Source organism: Indicator indicator, chromosome 21 (genome assembly GCF_027791375.1).
Source record: "Indicator indicator isolate 239-I01 chromosome 21, UM_Iind_1.1, whole genome shotgun sequence".
NCBI lineage: Eukaryota > Metazoa > Chordata > Aves > Piciformes > Indicatoridae > Indicator > Indicator indicator.
In genome coordinates, this window is record NC_072030.1 from 7,126,715 (window position 1) to 7,140,650 (window position 13,936).

Here is a 13,936-nt window from a genome sequence, read left to right on the forward strand (position 1 = left end):
ATACCTTCTGTCCGTTTTCTTACATAATTAGCAACAGCAAACAGTAGCAATATTGGCTGTGTTTCTTTTGGTCACAATATGACTCTTCCTTTGCAAGAAGTGTGGGAAGGGAGGGAAGGAGATCAGAAAAATCAAGTGCAAGTAATTGTGAAATAAATTTCCCTTACACCTTAAGAGGAAAAGTGTGAAGCATTATGAAGCAAGATCTGCTGCCTTACCTCTGTAAATCACAGCTGATGCTTTAGTGTGGAAAGAGATCTTACTGATACAGGATAAACTACAACAGAGGTCTTTCAGTACTTTGGCACCAATGGTAAGCAGAAAGCTTTCCTGTTCTTCTGCCTCTTAGAACCTAAGTTGTAAATGTGTGCAGAAACCACTATATTTTGAAACAGTTACAGGTGCTTTTGTTTGAAAACTGCATGAGCAATCTAACAGAGAAACCAAATTGAGGTGTTTCAGTCAGAATATCAGAGGAGCAGGAGAAAGGTAATCTGAAGTAATCATTTGGTTTTACTTAATGGATATTAAAACATTAACTTGTGAACTTTAACTTCAGGCAAAACCTGTAAGAACTTGGATTTGATTGCAGAAACAGAGCTGATGTTATTACTAGGGCTTGTATCAAATTTTTAATATTAAAGAAGCCTATATGCTGAACATGAAAGTAGAGTACATACACACCATGTTACATAGGAATACCTCTACAAATCTTGTTTACATAAGTGATTTATCTGTGCCTTAAAAGACACTGATCCTCACTGGCCTTCTTCATATTTTCTCTTTCTTGCTGAATGAAGTCTCTCAACATTCAGGATTTTCTCAATTTCTTGTATTTGGTTTTGTATAATGGAGTTATGAATTGAAGAACTGTCCTCATCTCTGGCTGCACTTCCACTTCTTGCTGGAGTTACAGTCACGTGAGAAGAGTTCTGTAAAGCAGTAAATCCTTTTTTTAGCTGGCAGTACAAACCTAGCAGTTAGTAGCCTAGTGAAATACAGGTAAAAAGTTTCAAATTGTTGGATTTTTTCTGAGCATTAAATAATAAAGGCAATATGAACAGAAAGAGAAGTCAGTTGGAAAAAACACACATTTAAATTGAAGTGCTTGCTTCAGCTTTAATTCAGAAAACATGGTAGTGACAAGTATTTCACAAACCAAACCTTAATATAAGGCTTGGCACAGGAGAGTATGATTAAAAAAGACAACCTTGTACTAGAATGCAGATTAGCAAAATAAATAGTTTAATTAAACAGTTTAATGTTGCAATTGACATTTCTATTGCTGAGAAAGCATTTGATTAACAAAACCCAAAATCAGGAGGTTTATAGTGTTAACTCCCTCTCTGCTCCACTGTACAGATTAGAAAGCAAACATCGTTAAGGTCTGTAATAGCTTGGGGTTTTTATGTTAAAGATCTTTTTGTTCTCTGAATAATTTCAATTACTATTTGATAGATACTTCATACCTATCCAAATCAAACACATATGGCAACACGGTAGGGAAACAGCTTTTTGCTTGAGTGATGAGCTCTACACTCATAATCCCATGTAGTGTGGCTCTCGGGGGGCCAGCATGCAGCACTAGCCACCTGCCTGAGCACAGGTGCACACAAAGCCATGGCACACAGAGCCAGTGTTGCAGTGGTTCTTGGGGAACCTGTAAAGTGAGATCTAATACTCTGGGTGCACGCTAGGGTAATTCTTTTACAGGGATTACAAAACGAGGCCTTATCCCTCAGCTCAGTTATTTTTTAATACTAAGACAACTGTGTCTTAACCAACTGGAAGCCCAAGAATCTTTATTTTTAGATTAATTTTGTGCTAAAACTCTCCTTCCCCAGTGCACAAGCATTTCTTGAAGGTTAAAATATGAACAAATAAACTTCACTGAGATTGTTCATATTGTCTGTTCACTTAGTCAACATTACTGCCATGAAGCTAAGATACTGATACTTCAGGTCAATAACAATTACTTCCTCATTGAAATTGAGATCAATTTCTTCTTTAATTTGAGCAATAACATTTTCAGCCTCTTCATTCTAGTGGCCCTAAACATACATTCTCCTGTACTTTTTCCTCAGAAAGAAACAGATCATTGCAAGCCTCTAGTCACTATCTCTGTGGAATAGCACATAGATGCAGCCCTATCCCATACTAATAATCCTAGAGGAAAAAAAAAAAAATCTTGTTGGTCTGCCACATGTGGAGGTGAAATAAAGCCATGACACTTTTCTTAGATTTTACTGAAAGCAACAAGCATTTAGACTTCTTTGGAGAAGTAATTGCAGTTAGGTTATATGTATATGTGTGTATGTGTGTATATATATATATATATATGATTTTAATAGAGCTCTGTGACAATGGGTTTAGAATAAAACTTTTTAAAAAATAATCTTGTCAGACCAAAAAGCCTCAGCATTTCACAATAAAATACAAGTTAAGGGTGTCTTGCTGCCAGCATTGAGTCATATGGCAGCCTATGGCTGCATAGGTATAAACCATTCACTACTGAGTAGTATGACTGCAATTAGGCACTTGTGTTTAAACCAAGCTGAGGATGCCTATTCATCATTGCCTTGATGCTCAGGCATATACAAACCAATATTTGAAACAGTTCTTCATTTTTTTTCTAGAACTTTGAGTGCACCTGGAGCATTTCTTCTTACTTTTTTATCTCTTTTTAGGTGACTGAATGAGATTATCCAAGTTGTAAAAGGCGTAAATCTGCTGTAGTTATAATCAGACATGTTAGGCAAAATAAATAAACGGAGCAGCAAGAGACTGCTGAGCCTATTTTTAATCTAACAGCTTTTTCACATCAGTCATAATAATTACAAATTTGAGGACAGAAAGTATTAGAATGACACCAACACAGAAGGGGGGGAGTAGTCTGCAACATCCCAAACAGATTTCATAACAGTTACCTATTTGGAAAATAATCTAAGAGCAAACTAGCAAGGCACTTTTCTTGTCCATCTCAGGTTTTTTTTAGCCAGTACATAAGGAGCTTTAGTTTGAAGGTAACAAAGTAGGTACAACCAAAACCTCTTAATGAAATACAGCTTTGTATTAGCTGTAGAATAGGTATTTTAGTTCACTCAGTTCCTGGCTCCACCTCAGTGAGAAAAAAGCAAGAGAGACAGTAAATACCACCACTGGTTAAAAGTCCACCTTGCTGTCATGCCCAAGTACAGTCACGTTAGGAAATCTGAGTAATTTAAAATATCCATCTTCTCAGTTCAGAGTTTCAGAGAATGTGAATGCTAAGAGCACTGAGAGCTGATAAGTCTGCTGAAGTCAGCCAGCTTTGTCACTTTAAAACTATACACCCTGACCTCAAACCTCATCCAAAGAGATAGCCAAAACTACCTCAGAAGTACCTCTAGAAGCTCTTCTAAAAAGGAAGGTGAACTGCAGCTGTAAATGATAGTAGGACTTTCGAGTAACATGTTTAGTGTTAGGTTGAATCCTAATACAGCATTTACAGCTATTCATACTCCACAGTCTAACATATATCTGAAAATGGAGCCATTGCTAGTGCCATCCTCATCTTACAGGAAAAAGAGATTTCTTTTTCATTATCTGCTTTATACATTTGTGTAATTACATCCTATTCGCTATCTCTAAATGTGGCATCACAACTGCAGCATAGAATGAATGCATAGGCCCTAATTAATAGATAATGCTCACTTTTTAGTCTCACATTTCTTTTTAAATAATGTGTTCCTATCAAGTCATGAAGGAAACAATGTTTTTATACTGTTACATAGTACTTTGCCTTTTTTTTTTTTTTTTTTAAACTCCTAGGGTAGGTGATGATTTTTATTAGGGACACAATGAACTACCCTTTTCCTTCCCTCCCAAACAGACTGGTTAGCATCTGTTTGATTCATATGCTGTGACTTTTTCCTGCTGCTTTCTATCAACCTTAATTGTGAAAAATGGTGCCTTGTTGCCCTCTTGATATTATTTTGGAGATTGACTCAGTCTTAAAGTATCCAGATGCGTACAGTTGTACAAATATCTGTGGAATTAGCTCACTGAGGTCTGGTCCGCAATATTTTTAATTGACTTACATGTTCTGTGGGAAAAGAAGAATCATAAAAAGTCTTTGCTGTAGCATTCCATCCTTCACTGGGGTCTCCCTGGGGCTCTCTGTGGATGCTAGAGGTATTCAAAGTGTCAGCAGCTCTGTTAAGACTGGTAGAAGCTGATTGACAAAAAGGAAATGGTAACAACTGCAATTTAGTCTCTAGGCACTAATTGTAAAGTAACTAAACTTCTGGTTTACCTCTGATCTAAAAAAAAAAAAAAAAAAAAAATAAAATCAGATAGTTTTGGTTCAGATCTCTCCTGTAGGCTTTTCCCTCTTTTTTCTTTCATATACTTCTGCATCTATTTTGACTCTAAACATGAGGTATTTTTCTACTCTGATGAGAAATATTTCATATCTTTCATGTATTAAGTTAATGAGAAATTAAAATTGTGATGTATAGAAAAGGTATCCTGAATAACTGTGGGGTTTTTTTTGTCAAAGTCACCTTCTGAAAATGATAACCAAATAGGTAATTATTGCCAGCCTGACATCATGTTCCGGAGTGACTTTTAATTAAAAAATACATTCTAATTGTGAAGGATTTAGAGAAACCACAAACATTTTAAATAAGGACTCTTTTTTTAAGTGGCTATACCTAATATTGCAGGAAATCAGAGTATTGCTATCTACTAAAAGTAGGATGGGCAAATAAGTAGATTAATCATAGGGGAGTAAGGCTCAAATTCTGCAGTGGCTTTATGCACTGCTAGTAGACTCCTTTGAAACCAGTATCAAATTCCTTGCAAGATCAAAACATAAATGTACTCTCACAATTCCTCAAACAGTAGCTGGTTTGTCACTACACAGCTGTCTGTTGATCACTGCTACAATAGTAAAATCTTTGCTTTGCTATGAAAGTACATGTTACCTCATGGTTATGTAACAGTTAATTAAGAACATTAGTATTCTCTCTTGGGAGGAAGAGGAAAACAGTTATGAGTTTCTGTTTGTTTTCTTTTCTAAGAGTTCACCAGGAAGATCTTGCCTGTTCCCAGTTCATTCCTCCATTTACTGATGTGAAGTGGCTGCTTTCTGGGAACCAGTTTTGCATAAATAACAAACTGTACTGTGGTTAGGTGGTAAAAACGAATTCCCCCTGAGACAAACTTTAGTAAACTCTTTCACCAATGCTCTTTACCTGTAGGTCTTGCCTGTGACTAAACTGTTCTGCTTCAGTAAGTAAAAAAAAATAAGAAAACCAAACCCAAAAATGGGGGACACTGTCCACATGGGTGCCACTCCACGTTTGCCATTTAGTAAAATACCTGAAAACAAAACAACACAAAACAAAATGCAGCCGTAATAAAACTGGGAAGTTGCAGTGCTGAGTACCACAATGACTCTTGAGTGCCCTGACAGTAAAGTTCTCTAGTCTCCAAAAGAATACAGGGTTCAGAAAAGTCAGCAAGCTGAAGTAGGGACTTATCTCAATGAGGCAGTGTGATGAGTGAGGCACATATGAGACCCAGACCAAGATCTTCATTGAGAAGTTTTGCTAGAATTCAAGAGGTCTGATTACGGTACTGTTCACTAGGCAACTCAGTTGGAGAGCTAAAGCTACATTAAAATCCCTACCAACTGCTTTGGATGAACCTCTTGAAGTCACTTCTGGAATTACACTGCTTTGCATACAGAAAGAGGAAGAGTATGAAGAGCACACGGAAGAACTTCAGATAGTGCTATGTGTCCTTACAGAGAAGATATGTGCAGAATATCATGTAATTATGCATTCATTTTCTTGAAACAGATACCAAAATTCACATCATTCCAAGAATGTACCATCTGAGATCAGGGTTCTGCTGCTGTGTCTCCTCCTCATGTTTTAGGGATAAAGATTCCTGAAACTGAACTTCAAAAAAACTGTGCAAAACAAATCTAAAATACAGTTTTCCTATGTCAGTAATGATTTAGAATCATGGAATAAAGTTTCTATTTATTGTTTTGCATATGTAAAATATTGCTCGAATAAAATAATCCCCAAGTGCCAAAAGTAGATGAAAAACTTCCTTGAGCAGTCTCAACAGCTAGGTGTGTTTGTGTTTTCCAGAGCTTCAAGAAACAGAAACTTCTCCTTTCACACATTCAGATGATTTTAGATTACCATCTGAATTAAAGATGTGCACTTAAATTAAAAAAGTACATTTTCTTTAAACCTCATTCAAAGAAACATCTACTGGTACAAAAGCTACCCTGATTTTTATGCAAGATGAGGGTACTGGCTAATTTCTAAAAGCTGCTCAATGTTTTTCAGCTATGCACAGGGCCCTCACACAGTATGCTCTACGTTAGGGTTAGAAAAGCCTATAAAAATTCAGTCTCTCATTGCACTGCTTTTCTTTCAGAAAGGGAAATAAGAGAAAAAGTTTATTTGACCAGAGAATTGAGCAAACAAAAGCTGTTGCACTTACAGTATAAATTACTGGGAAAATCTCATCTTTCAATTTTTTTCCCCATATAACTAAAATGTCAGAAGGTTTACATTTCTCTAACGCTATACTAAGAGACAGAAATTTCATATTTTGATATTTTTTCTAAGTATATTCAGTACATGCTTCAAACCACAAATACTTGTCTTTCTTACCTAGTCCTGTTTCTCTTCTGTCAACATTTTCACAGAGTTTTTGAGCTTTTGAAGAAACCTTTGTGTTTTCCAGTAAGCATGGTAGTTTCAAAAGGGAAGGTTCTTTGGAAGTTGAAGTCCCTGTAGCTTGACCTCTCATTTGATTTACTCTTGAACAAGAACTGAGGTCTAAAAAATTTAAGTATACTGGAGTTTTCTCAACTTTTTTATCTGAGGCTGAAAGATCAAAGGATGACCTTCCATTCATGTTTACTAAATTTCCAGATGTTCTCATGGGTAAAGAGGACGATTCTTTCAGGTGACCCTCAGCAAACTTCCTTCCTGGAACTGTACTATTCAGTGAATCTTTTTTCTCTGTTAACAATGTGTTACTTGTTAAATTATTACTCTCCAGGGAATCTCTGGTTTTGATGGAGTATATCTGTATATCATCATTAACTTTTTTACATGGAATTAGTTTATCTGTACTAATTCTATGAGCAATTATTTCAAGAGCATCAGCCTCAACTGGAGCTTCAGCATTTGAAGTACAGGCTTTTGTAGCATTCCCTGTTTGTTCAGCACTGTCTCGTTCAGGTTGCTTACTGTGCAAGTCATCCATATTTATTCCTCTTTCTGTAGTTGGGGGGCATAAATTGAACGAACCCAAGACAGGCACATTATCACTGTGGGGTTTTGTGGCATCATCACCACTTGCATTGTCACAATAGGCAGTTGGTGGATCTTGAGCATCAGTCAGGGGAACACCAGTGCTCTCCAGTGCACCATCTCTGTTTACATTTGTGGCATTTTCAGTGCAATTTCTGTCTTCAGCATCTATGTGTGTCTGTTTAAAAGGAAGTTCGTCTCCATGTAAACCACTCAGATTTAGCAAACTTCTTTCTGGTTTATGTAATCCATTGCCTACATAATTATCACCATCCAGCAAGCTACATCTTTGGCATTCTGTTTCTTTATTATAAGATAGAATGCCAAAACTTGCTTCCTTAGCTTGATGATTATCTGTACTCCTCTTACACACACCATTCTTCTCACTGCAAACGACTGCTTCAGACTCAGTTTGGGGTGCTTCAGGTGTAAGGACACTTCTGTTGTGTTGCATGGTATTTGACTTTTTATCTGCCTTACTACAAATTGATTCATCTGTAACACCACACAGCTCTGGCTTGTTAGAATCAGTCTCTTGACTTCCATTTTTCCTGTAGGCACCTACAGTGTCAGTCCTGTCTGAAAGGACCTTTCTTGTCTGTGTGTCGCATGCTGCCAGTGGCTTACTGCTGTCCTGTAGTTTTTGTTCTGAATTTGCACTGTTTTCATCCAGTAACATTCTACATGTTGCTCCTAGATTTTCTGCTTCTTTGCACTCAGTGACACAAATTTCTGAGGTCTGTTCTTGAATAATTAAATCAGTATCTGTGCAGAGGATATTGCTGGGAGAAGCCTCCCTTTGCTTTTCTTCATAAGGGCTAGCAACATTACTTTCATCCTTAAAACTGTTTTCAAGAACTTGTAAATCTGTTAGAATAAGTGTATTCTCTAGTTAGTGACAGACAACCCAGAGGCTAAAGTAATGCTTTAGAATTTGAAATTTCCAAAGAGATGGATTCAAGATCAGTATCAATACTGATATTTCTTACATTACATACACTAGTCCATTAAATATTACTTGTAAAATATTGATAAGCTCTTCAAACAGAAAATAGATTAACATGCTGTAGATTTTAGATATGGCTTATAGTTGAAATATTTCCCAACTGATATGTCAGCCTTATTACTGAGAGGAGTCTTCATTATGAAATTGGAAATTGTAACACATACTTAATCAACCATTGTGTGGCTACATGAAGTTTAAGCTACTGGTTACTACTGCAGTTGTATTTGTCTGTATTTTTTCAAAGTGGCAGTTTTAGTTAAATGGAAAATAACCCCCAATATTTTAGGGACTATATTCAAATCAAAAGGAATGTTCTAAGACTTGATGGTAGTGAGACACTGAGGAATAACAGGCATTTCAGTATCAGAAAGGTATGAGCACTGATCCTTTAAAGCAATCACCTTGTAGTTCGTAAGCTTTTAAGTTTCCATTTATCTTTGCTACACTTTAGAGACTGAGTACATTTCCTTTGTGGCTTCAAAAAATTACTTGATTTGGTTTCAAAATGTTTTGTACAGAAAGTACTATGATTATCCACACAAAGAAACTTTCAATGTCCTGTGCAACACAGTCACTCTCTCTGCCTTTTTTTCATTGTTTTATGGGAAAGGGAAAGGCTTTGGTTTTGTTTCCAAACACTTCTATACACATAGCTATTCCTAACCCCTATTCACTTCTTGAACTGGCATGCAGAAAGAGAATTACAACAGCTTGAGGGGTTACAGCATATGGATCTTACTTAATGTCCCAAGGCAGCCACTTGCAGCACTGTGGTTTCATTCAGAGCTTTGTGAATTTACTGAAATTAGCACTACTGACACCAGGAATTTTCCTGTTGTTAATACAAAACTATTTAATTCCAGATTCAAGCATTCTTTTCTCATATACTGTACCTGTACTCTGTCTTTCTTCAGCAATACTACTTATCTGTGTTACCAATGCAGTGTTATTAGTTTGCTCTATCTGTAATTCTGCAATGTTTAGAGGAATTGCATTTTGTACTTCAGTTTCTTCATGTCTAAAATTACTGCCTTTTCTTATGGTGGATTCCATGTGTTTATTTTCTTCCTGAACAGCCTGTACACCACTGTTTTTTGAATGTTCTTCACCACTCTAGCATAAGAAGGAACAAAAGATTATATATATTTTTTAATAATTTACTACAGTCACTGATTAAAGTTCAGGACTTAGCTTTACAATTATTTTTACAATTCTGATGTAAAACAAAGACCTGAAGTTAAATGTACATGGAGAGAAAAGCAGACTAATACCCTAAAAAAGCAGGAAAGAAATTAGATTGTGCTGTATTACAGTACACAGAGAAAAGTTCCACAGATTGACAGAATTTCTCAGAGGAAGGAATATGTGCTGTACATATGCTAACTGGATTACTTCCAACTGTCTGCTGGCTAAATCTGTGACCTGCTTACTAAGTGCCTGCAGAAAAACCTGCATGATTGCTACTGACAATCAAAACACACATGCATACACACACTTAATTTTTTTTTTTTCTAACAAACCACCTAGGATTTTTAACTTCAATTCACAGGCAAGTAAGACTTACGAATTTGCAGTTCCTGTCAGTCAGTTCCTCATTCACTCCCAGATTGCTCTTTAACCTCAATTTGAGTCAAATTCAGCAGAAGTAGAAGCCTGAAAGATGTGTTTGCTTAAAGTTTTAGTCACTGTCTAATACTGCAGCTGTATTTGTCTTTATTTCTGAAAGCTGCATTAGGCAAAGTTCTGTGAAAACTACAAGCTGAATAGTGAGGAAACACTAATAAAACTCCACCAAAAAAAAAAAAGGGAAAAAAAAAGGCATCCTTTATCATCATCAACTGCTTGGCAGCTGAAGGCAGGAGCACATGCTGGCTCTTGCCCTAAAGATAGCACATAAAATTAGGTAGATGTAGGAGGAAGAAGGAGTATTGCTTAGGCCTTAAGAGGTGTGAGAAAAAGCTGAAGACACTTAGGTGACTGGAGGTGTTGTAAAAGGAAGATTGGGATGTGGGAAGAGAGTACAAGTGCTGTGCAGATGTGTGAGGAGGACAGACTATATTGCAAAATGGAGGGACGTGGTAAAAAATGGAATTATTGCAATGGTGGCATAGTAGATGATGCAGAATACGAACTGCAGGAAAGAATTTTCTACAGGTCACAGAAACATCCTGATCCAAGGTTTGCTGATATGGAGGCAGGGAAGAGTCATGACAAATGGAAAGTGGTCCTAAACCCAATTTTTGTCTGCCAAATACTCCATCTTCAATTTGAAGTTTCAATTGAAATTTCTTGCACTTTTCCTCACATTTCATTATTATCTCCCCTGTTATTCTGGTTTGGAAACTGTAAATATCAAATCCAGAAGACCATCTCTGTGCACTTTACCACTTGTGCTCTGAACATAGAGCCGAACGCTGATTTGATTCACCCAGCAATGCAAGCTCAGTTCTAGTTCAACTTGCATTGCATAGAGCAATCTCTTACCTCCAGCATTCATTACTTGTTGAGCTTGCTATGCCTTTGATGATTTTTAAAGATGCTAAGTGAAATAAAGGTTATGTTTGATTTTTATGTTTTTCTTAAACCTAAACTGTCCCATGTAAAAAAAGCTGAAATTCATTCCTCTGAGTAGAGGTGGACTTAGTTCCACTTCCAGAGAACTTACCTACATACAAAGTCAATGGGTCTGCCACAGTATCTGAGAAACACCCATGCAAAATATGTTTGTGAAATAGGATTTAGTAAAGATATATTATTTAAGTTAACTGCTGTCTATTCATAGATTGATAGAATGGTTTAGGTTGGAAGGGACCTTAAAGATCATCTAGTTCTAACCCCCCCTGCCGTGGGCAAGGACACCTTCCACTAGACCAGGTTGCTTAAGGCCTCATCCAACCTGGCCTTGAACATTTCCAGGGAGGGGGTATCCATGATCTCCCTGGGCAACCTGTTCCAGGGTCTTACCACTCTCACTGTAAAGAATTTCTTCATAATCTCCAGTCTAAATCTACCTTCCTCAGGCTTCAATCCATTCCCTCTCATCCTATCACCACAAGCCCTTGTAAAAAGTCCCTTCCTGGCTTTCTTGTAGGTCTCCTTCAGGCACTGAAGTCTGCTATAAGGTCTCCACAGAGCCTTCTTTTCTCCAGGCTGAACAGCCCCAACTGTCACAGCCTGTCCCCATAGGGAAGGTGCTCCAGCCCAATATTATGTACAAATTTATTAATAAGGTAATATCTCAAGTTTCTGTGATACAAATGCCCCTTTGAATGGAAGGGGAATGTTCTCTGGGTATACTAAATTTTAATGGGATCCTAGATTATTGATTACATGAGATAAATTTTTAGGTTTAGCAACATCAAAGGAAGATCAGTGGACATGACAGCTAGATTACAAAAACAGTTGGGTGCCTCATTCTCTAATATTTTTTTACAATAAAAGGAAAGTAGTGCAGCTCTTAGAGACACTCACTTGCAGATTTTGCACTTGCTCAGAATGCTGATTTCCCTGAGGAGGGTGATCATCAAGGTGTTTGTGAACACCTTTAAAGGAATTCAACTCATTTTTAAGAGTCTCTATTTCTCTTCTCATGTTTTCCTCCTACAATGAGGGTACACAGAGCACAAACCCACAAATTTTACTGCATGTTCAAATATTTAAAATACTGTTTTACAAGGATATCAACAGCTTAGCAAATGGAAGTAAATCCTTAAAAGAAGGTACAGATCCTAAGGAATTTCTTTGTGCAAAGTTAATTTTGAGCTCTTTCATTCAAACCAGAATTTTAACCACGTTTCCATTACAGACAATACCTTTTATTAGTTGGGGTTTTGGTTGTGGGTGTTTTTTTTGTTTGGTTGGTTTTTTGGGTTGGTTTTTTTTTTCTTTTCACCATTTCAAGTAGCAATGCTCAAAAAAGTGAGAATTTTACTTCTAGCATTTTGGCAATTCTCCTAAATCTACCTTTTAAAAATATTCATTTCTAGAAGAGCCTCCACTACTGGAAAAGAAATCAGTTGTTTTTATTGTATTATTTCTGCAATATTTTCTTGGCTTGTAAGAATTACCTGAAATGCTTGATGACTATTTCAAAAACCTCTTAGTATACTCTAACATTTAATTTAATAAACCTACATCTTTCTTCCAAGTTCTCAGTGCTTTCTCATGCTCATTCTGAAGATTAAGGAACTTTTCTTCATTTTCCTTTGCCTTCTCCCTTTGCAGCTCATTATCTCTTTCAAGGGTCTGCAATAAAATTAATTATCCAAAAAATAATCAATACCACATTAATGAATTTTGATGTGTTTTATGTTGCTTGGACCTTTGCTTCTAACATGCTGGAAGTGCCATACAGATCAGTGATAATGTGCTATCTCAACAATAATTTTCATAAATTAACAGAAAGGTGCTTATAGTTTAGCTAACAGGAAACAGGGGGAGGTTATGAAAAAAGAAATGGCTATAAAAGGGTATAAAAACACTTGCCATTATTCAGTTTCACTGCATAAGTTTTAATGTGCTGAAAAAGTAATATAAAGTCCATAGATGAGGAATATGAAATGTAGCACAATCTAGACCCATTGTACTTAAAAAAAAAAACCCTCTACAGTATGCTCAAAGAAGTGTTTTTTTTCCTTATAAGTTTTTCTATCCTAAATTGTTTATTAACCTATCTTACAAATTGTACAAACTTTAAATGCCAAAATATATCTACTGGAACATGAAGTATACATCTGATTGTCCTTTAATTTATCTTTATTAGAAGACTGAAAGAGGATTGTATTGAAGTAACAGTTATATTCAGTTTTGTTGTACTTGCAATATTTTTGGGTTAACTCTTCCAGCTTTACTGGGCTAAATTAAAGCCATCTTTATAAATCAAGAGTTATTTCACATATCTCAGGTACTGCTGGAACTTTTATCCTATCATTTTTTTTTAGCAAACAATATGGAAGACAAAGGACTTCCTGTATCCATTATCTTCTATGTAGATGACACAAATATATTTGATAATGTAAACATAACTTTAATGCATGTAGCTATATGATCATCTACATATTTATGACTTTGCTGAGCTTCTTTGGAAGTCCACTTTAAAAAACATTAAGTTATGGAAGCATCTTACTTAATTTTTGTCAAAAAATGAGTCTATTTCTTGATTCACGAGGCATCAGTTTTAAAATGCCTATGTTAATTTAGCCACACAATTACAAATATATTTTACAGGTACTAACACTAGCAAAATTCAGACTACCTTGCATACACATGCAGAGAGTTGTGCATAATTAATCTGCTCTGATGAAATACATAATTAAACAGATAAGAGTATTCAGTAATACGTTGGCTGATTAATCATATGCTGATTTAGCACCTTGCATGTAGCTCTATCAACTAGGAGCCCAAGACTTGCTCTAACTCCAAGGATGATTTTACTTGTGTCTCAGATGCAACCTCCTCTGAGAATTCATATAGAGAGGGGAATACCTGAGTTCCTTGCATTCCTTGTACTACAGGGCAAGTCTAGTGACATTTTAGGAGAACATAACTGATCTTTAGCCTTATTTCACCAAGAAGCAAAGTTCATGTATTTATATTGTGGCAG

General features: G+C 36.3%; 1 protein-coding gene across 1 annotated transcript in view; it reads right to left on the reverse strand.

The window, feature by feature from the left end:
* Positions 1-758: 758 nt before the first annotated feature.
* Positions 759-13,936, reverse strand: part of CCDC73 (coiled-coil domain containing 73) — a 73,866-nt gene continuing 60,688 nt past the window's right edge. Inside the window, exons 14-19 of the mRNA XM_054390746.1 lie at positions 12,469-12,579; positions 11,806-11,934; positions 9,288-9,447; positions 6,681-8,195; positions 4,080-4,213; positions 759-959 (exon numbers count right to left, since the gene is read on the reverse strand). Coding sequence (XP_054246721.1) covers positions 759-959; positions 4,080-4,213; positions 6,681-8,195; positions 9,288-9,447; positions 11,806-11,934; positions 12,469-12,579 — 2,250 coding nt within the window. The remainder of the gene's footprint in view (positions 960-4,079; positions 4,214-6,680; positions 8,196-9,287; positions 9,448-11,805; positions 11,935-12,468; positions 12,580-13,936) is intronic.